The 7,509-nt window shown below is 39.5% G+C and overlaps 1 protein-coding gene across 1 annotated transcript; it reads right to left on the bottom strand.

Moving 5' to 3' along the window:
* Positions 1 to 855: 855 nt before the first annotated feature.
* On the bottom strand, positions 856 to 6,465 carry LOC113174600 (golgin subfamily A member 6-like protein 1). Its single transcript, XM_026378671.1, has 8 exons — positions 6,447 to 6,465; positions 6,229 to 6,360; positions 6,053 to 6,138; positions 5,073 to 5,784; positions 4,222 to 4,391; positions 1,125 to 1,153; positions 978 to 989; positions 856 to 872 (listed from the first exon to the last, which is right to left on the bottom strand). Exons 1-8 carry the CDS (start codon positions 6,462 to 6,464, stop codon positions 856 to 858), a joined length of 1,176 nt encoding a protein of 391 aa, XP_026234456.1. The 5' UTR covers position 6,465.
* Positions 6,466 to 7,509: the final 1,044 nt, after the last annotated feature.

Below are 7,509 nucleotides of genomic sequence, written 5' to 3'. Positions count from 1 at the left end.
TTTCATTCAGCATGTTTCTTTAATCTATGATAACTCATATGATGACAGGCCACCAACACATACATTGAGACTGTTACCATGCCAGGGTAGGTGCGACTCCCTCACCACTGGTCCAGTGTGCTCTCCCCAAGTCAACCACCACCATGTTTACACTGGTACTTAGCAATGTCCTCTTGTGCTGCGAATGGCTGAGCCACATTTTCAAACTATGTGTAAACGAAGTGCCTTAGTTCTTCAATTACAGAGGAAAGAATAAAAAAACTAAGTTCATCATAGAGGCACTAGTCACATCTCATCTTGAGTACAGCAGTGCTCCACTAACAGGGCTTTCAGCATGCACAGTTAAACCTCTCCAAATGATCTAAGAGGCTGCAGCACATCTAATGTTCAATCCCCCAATAAGGACACGTCATACCACTGCTCATAACTCGGCACTTTGACGCTTTAGACAGGTCAGGTCAGCTCAACAGCGCCTAAACTGCCTCCTCCAGTTCTACTGTCCCTCTCCACCCCCTGCGCTGTGCCAATGAATGGAGCCTGGAGGATCCCACAGCACACGGCAAAAGATCCCAAGCAAAGCCCTTCAGCTCAGTGGTTCCACAATGGGACTAATTAACTAACTCACTCTGTTCGCTCAGCCTCAACCTCACTCCCAATATTCGGAAAACTGTTCAGGACAGACTTCCTACCCAGTGACACCTCCCAAAAGCATCTCTTCTCATGGCACTTTGCTTTTAATACTTTCTCCTTCACTTAACTTTTGTGCTTTGTATCTCACTCAAGATAAAAGGGTCTGCTAAAAAGACAAAATGTAAATGTTTACACAGCCGAAAATGAAGGGTGAAAGTAACTGTACTAGTCAAAGAAATGTACTGGAATAAAAAAGGAATCAGAAGTATAAAGAAACCCACAATGGAAATATACAAGCAAAGTTAAACACAACAAAATGCTTGAGAGTGCTTGTGTTAGTTACTTACCCTCCACAGCTCCTGAAAGTGCAAAGATTAATTTACATTACAAGCTTAAAAGGAAGTATCCCTTATTAAAATTACATTTACAACGAGTCTGTACACAAGCAGTAATAATATCCTATTTCTTAGTAATAAAGCAGAAGAGTGTCTCACCTTGCTGCAGCTGCCGGGTTTTGTGCCACCTGTTGGAGCGAGAGCACAGACAGACAGTGAAAACAGTTGATTTGCATTTAACAGGAAACCATATGAAATGCAAATGTCACAAGATGGTTAAAAAAAGAAGAGTGAGAGAAACAGAAAGAGAAAACAAGTAGGGAAGAAATACTAAGAGTTTTCTGTCCTGGGGGACTGATGCTCAACGCTTAACGCTCTGGCACTGTGATATGGAGTTGAGTCGCAAAACTACTGTAACTCTCGTTTCAGGAAGTGTCTCGCTTGCCCTCCACCTCTATATCTAGGGGCAACAATAACCAGGCAACCACCTTGAGCACACGAGGTGCTTGACTCGCTGGTTGAAAGCTCCTGGCCCAAGTAAAGGCTATTGTGTCGTCTGCTTCAGGTGCTCTCAGATAAAGGTTCGTAATACAGACGTTTGTGTAGAGCATCATCAGAGCTGAGCAGCAAAACGTGACTTCAAAGGTAATAAAATAGTGACAGCTACAAATTACATAGTCATTTAAATAAAGTGTATTAATCACAGAGAGGACACAGATAATAAAAACAACACTTAGCTGCTTTTTGTTGCTTATTTGATGGTTAAACAGACTCATTTTGCAGCTGGATTGTATTCTATAAATCAGAAAACTACAAAAACCAGTGTGAAAAGATGGAGGCGATGATGAATGTTACACGCGGCAGGTGTTTTCACTTCTACAAATTTATCCTAATTTAACCAAATCACTTCAGACTCCTTGTTTTTCTACATGGTTATGCTCTTTATTACCCTGCAAGCCTTCATCCTGACCACAAATTAATTCACATTCCTGCTACAGAAGTTTTGGTATTTCCACCTTACTCTCATTTGTAGACTTTCCATCAAAGAGCACACAGTTTACAGCTGCCACACACACACACACACACACACAGCATTAGAGACCCACTCAGGGACCCACTGCTTATCTAAATTATTTACATTCAGGCTCCAATGGATTGTTATTAATCACACAACTGGACTATGTCTCGTTTTAAACAGCAACATAAAACCCAGAGCAAGCTTTGTGATCTTACAAGGATATGCCTCAAGTTGATTTAATATCTCATGTTAATGTTTTATCAGTGTAAGGTAGATGAAAGAGAAAAATAAACCAGTTGTAATGGAGGTAGGGTACTTCACTGTGCTCTAGATGGCACTGAAAACATAAGTACCAGCAGCTGTCCACAGCTCTGAGACGTTTCAAAGGTAAAAACATTTTTATTGTCACTAATATGCAATTTCCTACATAGATAAAATTTACTTGTAACTTTTATAACAGTCAGTAAACAATGGTTAGATAACTGTAAAATGTTGTACAGGTATTTATGATTCCTTGTGTTGACTGACATTGGTGATCACCTGACTTTTCTTTTAGTTATTGAAATCAAATGTTTTCAGTGTTTAGTAAAAACAAGTGACTATGTCTTGCTGTTGAAATACAGACGAATACACTACAACAAATGGAAAATGTTTTACATAAAAAAAAACAAAACAAACAAAAACAAAAATTAATGAATTTAAATTGAATTCCTAATTAAACTTGCAGGTCAAGTTATTTTGTTAAGTCTTATCAGTGAGTGCTTGAGAAACTTGGCAGGAAGTGGTGATGGTGTCATATTCAAGCCTTTTAATAAAAGAAAATTATATTAATTTATTATATCAAATGACGTTTTAGTAGATCTTATGCTTGCATTTTTATTTTTCTTTTATCTTAACTTTAATCATGATTTTAACATCAAATATGTAGTAAAAAATGAGAATAATTACTTTAAGAAGATTTGTGTGTATTACTTGTTTTTATATTGTCTATCTGTCTTTGTGGTGCTGCCTTTCTCAGCCCGGACAGTGATTCTTTATCTCAATAAGGGGCTGATACAGATTAAATGAGAAATGCCAACATTTCACTTCATTTCACTAACTACCAACTGGTTGGTGTTGTACACATGAGGTCTAATATCTGTCAGGACAAACTTGTAGTCCACATATAAAGTTTTATGAAAGCAATGTCTGACATATAATAATATCATAAAATTAATATTCATCCCTCTGCAGCTTCATTTTGTTAGCAAAAACAAGCCCAGATCAACATAGCACTGGACAATGAGAACTTTAGACAGAAGGTTATAAAATAAACAAGCGACTTGAAGACGACTACTGTCTTAGTTTGAAATGTGACTTCCCCCTGAGGTCACCTAATGTTTGCTCATTTTTGCCAAACTCCACTCATCACAAATAAACAATGGGAGGGAGATGTGGAAATATTTGCCATGACCTTTCCTGATGGATTGGAAGAAAATTGACCAAAAACGTAATGGAACATGATTAGCATTGGAAAAACTGATGAAATGGCAAATTCTTAGTGCACATACAGCAACGTTTGAGGAGACAGAGCAGATTCATGTCTTAAATATAGTTTGCAAAGGGAACTTTGTGTTTTTAGATGTTCTATTGTTGGAAATAAAACAAAATTCATACAGTTACTCTAATAGAAAAGATCCCTAAGCTATGAGGGTGCTGGCTGTGGTTTTATATTTACTGTATAGATACTTTATGAAAGTAAGAAAGTGAAAAACAGTTTCACAAATGTTTATTTAATTGAAGTCATGATAAATGTGAACATAAAGGCACTAAGTAATATGTAAGCTGCATTGTTGTTTATAAATCGTATAAACAGTGATTTGGCCCCATACTCTGTCAGACTATAGCAGTATTTACCTATAAAATTGTATATGGAGCTGTGTATCAAGTATAAACGGGATGTTTAAATACTTAAAATACAATAAATAAATAAATACTTGACCCTCCCTGTGCTTACATAAAAAAGAGACTCTGATCCCCTAATGTTCCCCATGGTCCCTCTGATAGAAAACATACACTCCTTAAAAGCTTGTTCTGTCTTCATCCTCACTGTACCAGCTGTTGTGTGCAACATAGTAAATATCTGCACAGCCTATTTTCAGACATCCCGAGAGGTTACCATTAGAAAAGGAAGTAGCTTTAATTCATGTGTTTCTCACAGTGTACCCCACGACAACACAGAAGATGTATTTCTGTTACGCTGCCAGCATACCATTAATGGGTAGTTGTGTAGTCTCACTGACTTCTGAGATGGCAGGAGACGAAGGAGAACTTTCTGTTTGGTCTCTGTCTTCAGGCTCCTCGCGGGTCTCAGCCGTAAAGCCTGCAGCATCTGGTTCAGGATCAGCTGGCAGACTGGGATCTGGAGACTTAGAAAAACACAGAGAGAGAAAAAGATTCACTAAGAACGTCTGTGTATGGAAAGAAAACTGAGCACAATCATAACAGTAGTTTTCCACCTGTGGGGTTGGACCTCCACCAGTCCCCATCAAAAACTATTAACATTTATAAAGATTAGATCTAATGTAGTTTATTAAAGGATTTCATTTTTAATATTTTAGAGTTGCTCCCATGTTCCACGACAGCATTATTAATCATTTCAGCACATCAGAGATTTAAATGTTAAAGTTAATACACGCAGTCCGATTTGATTTTAATGTTACAACCTCAACTGGAAATCTTTTATATCAGCAAGATTTATTTTGGCGGCTTTTCTTCCCAAAGGAGGAACAGGGCAAAACGAATCTTCAGATGATTTATGAGGAAGACTGAGATGACATCTAGATTACATCATAAAATGTGAACTCCCTGGTGTTCGTGCTTTAAAATACAGACTGTACTATTCTGGACAAACATGGTATTGTATGTTTTAGTAATTTATTGGCGAATTATTAATTTTTCCTCATGGTTTTAAAGTGACATAAAGATATAGTCAAACATGCATTTTAACTGTAGAATTTAGGAGCCTATAGAGATGATTTCCATGGATAATAAGATCATTAAAAACAACTAAACACTAAAGAAAACACAGATTTCAAACACACACAGACCTGAGCTGGGCCTTTGCCCGTGATCCTGGCCTCCAGGACGTTCAGCTGCTCGTCAGTGTGAGTTGTTCGACCTAGAGCCTCCTCCACCCTCTGAGTGATGCTCTCCATCCTCACTCTCACCTGGCTCACCCTCTGCTCACTTTCCCTCACCACCTCGGCAGCCTCCAGAGCACTGTTGACCATCGCCTCCATCCTTCGAAGGGTCTCCAGGAGTCTGTCTGCAGTCACCTGACGATGGGTTTGTTCCTGCTCTGAGGCCGCTCCACCTGAAATCTCCGTGACCACTGCTGCATCCCTCTGATCCTTCACCACGTTCCTCACGGCTCGGTCTTCTTCTTCTCTCTCAGTGTTGATACCCTTGTCAATATGAAGAACTCTGCTGCTGTTCTTTTGCTCGGCGATGCGCTCCTGTGCAGATTTTAGAGATGCTGTCAGGTGGACGACCTGCTCCCTCATATCAGTGATCGTCTGCTCTGTTTGCTGGAGCTTTGCTTGTGCCTCACAAAGCTCCTGGACCCTCTGGGATTGTTTTGTCCGGGTATTAGCTCTCTCTACACCAAGCGTTTTCCACCAGTTTACCACGGCCACCTTCTTGGCCTCCTGGATCTGAGTCTGGCTTTGCTTTTGCTCCTTCTCCCAGTCTCTGCACTGCTCCTCCACCTTCTTGCCTTCCTCCTCCCACACACACTTGTGCAGCTCCAGATCCTGCAGCCTGAAACCACCACCACAGCTTTATAAACACCTCCTTTGCACACTGTTATGTCTGTAGTTATCAAGGGGTACTAAAACTGCACTTATCCCAGGTAGAGTCTTACAAAGAAAAGATACTGACTCCCATGGGTAATGGAGATGCCCATAAATACACTGTCAAAGCCAGACAGCGCTTTTATTAGCCAGAGGAAACTTCTTCAGAACAGAGACTAACATTAACTAAATCCACTCTGTTGCCATAACAGAAGAAAGACAAAAAATTCACATACACATTGACAAGCTGCTGCTTGATGCTTGCCTGTTGCTGCAGGCGATGAGGAAACAGCCTGTCCTGTGTTTCTACAGGAGGAGATTCCTGTGTGAAAGAAACAAGGCAAATTATACACATATATGATACGAGATTAAATAATGATATGTATGTGTTTATTGTCGTCTGGCTCCTCACCCTCTCTGAGTATTTATTGTGCAGAAGATGAGAGAACTCTGAACTCTTGATCCTGTGAATGATGTTTTGAATATCATCACTGTGTGTGTGGTGGGACGGGAGGCTTATGTCATCTAGAGCTCTGTGATGCTGCTGCAGACAAAGAAGCCAGAGTGATAACGTGGTTAACATGAAACAAACTTATCTCTGTCTTGATAAGATAACCAAGCATTTCTTACCTGCTCCATATCCTGCATCTCACTCTGCAGAGAGCGGTGGTTTGGAGGATCTCGGCTGTAGAGACTCTGAGTGCTGATACAGTGTCTGTCGTACCTGCCAGAAACCAACAGAGAATTTTCTATACATTAAATCGTCCTCATCCCCAACGTGTAGAAGTTAATTGCTGTGGCACTTACAGCACAATATTGTCGAGAAACACTGTTGAATACAGTAAAACTTTTTGTAATTGGTCCAAAATGTTGACATTTAGATTCAGAAATCAAGATGTTCTATTCACGTTAATTCAAATTATGTACAAATCAGGTGAAATCCAAAGCAGCAATTGCAATTTATTAAAAATACCTCAGAAGAATCTGGTGTGAATGTTCCTGTAACCTCTTTAGCTCTGACTGCAGACCCTGCAAGAGCAGCATTAATGTGACGAACAACATCCCAAATGCATATTTTAAAACACCTAACTAACATATAAACACATGCAAACAAAACACATTTAATATGTTTGTACAACACAAATCATCAGCTTTAATCGTGTATGACGTCAAACGAGACAAACCTCAATCATGTTAAGATTCTCCACATGAGAGCTCTTCATCTTATCCAGAAGAATGTCTTTCTGCACAGGAACATTAGTAAAGATCAAGTTAAACGATAGAAAAAAAGAGAACAGACAATTTTCCTCATGAGCACAATGAACCAACCTTTGTGATTTCTCTGTCTCTCAGCATCAACATGACCAGGGTTTCCTTGAGCTCAGCCTGCGAGTGTTGAGATGTTCAACTCAGATGAAACTCATAATGCAGAAACAAACAGAGAAGTGTTTGACTGATCGGTCCCTACCCTCAGCTCAGCGTTAACCTTCCTGAGTTTGCTGATGTTATCGTCTGAACACGTCCTTTCAAAGGTGAGTTTCTCATTCTGTGCGAAGGAAAATAATTTCACATGAAAACATCAAATCTATTGCTCTAAAGGAAACATTTGGACTTTGTCATGTCAGAAAGTATTCAGACCCCTTCACTTTTTACACATCATACTACTATACATTTATTTTAGAATAGGGAAGAC

Source organism: Anabas testudineus, chromosome 3, assembly GCF_900324465.2.
Source record: "Anabas testudineus chromosome 3, fAnaTes1.2, whole genome shotgun sequence".
NCBI lineage: Eukaryota > Metazoa > Chordata > Actinopteri > Anabantiformes > Anabantidae > Anabas > Anabas testudineus.
The sequence above is the reverse complement of the archived record's forward strand: the minus strand, read 5'-3'. Positions and strand labels throughout refer to the sequence as shown.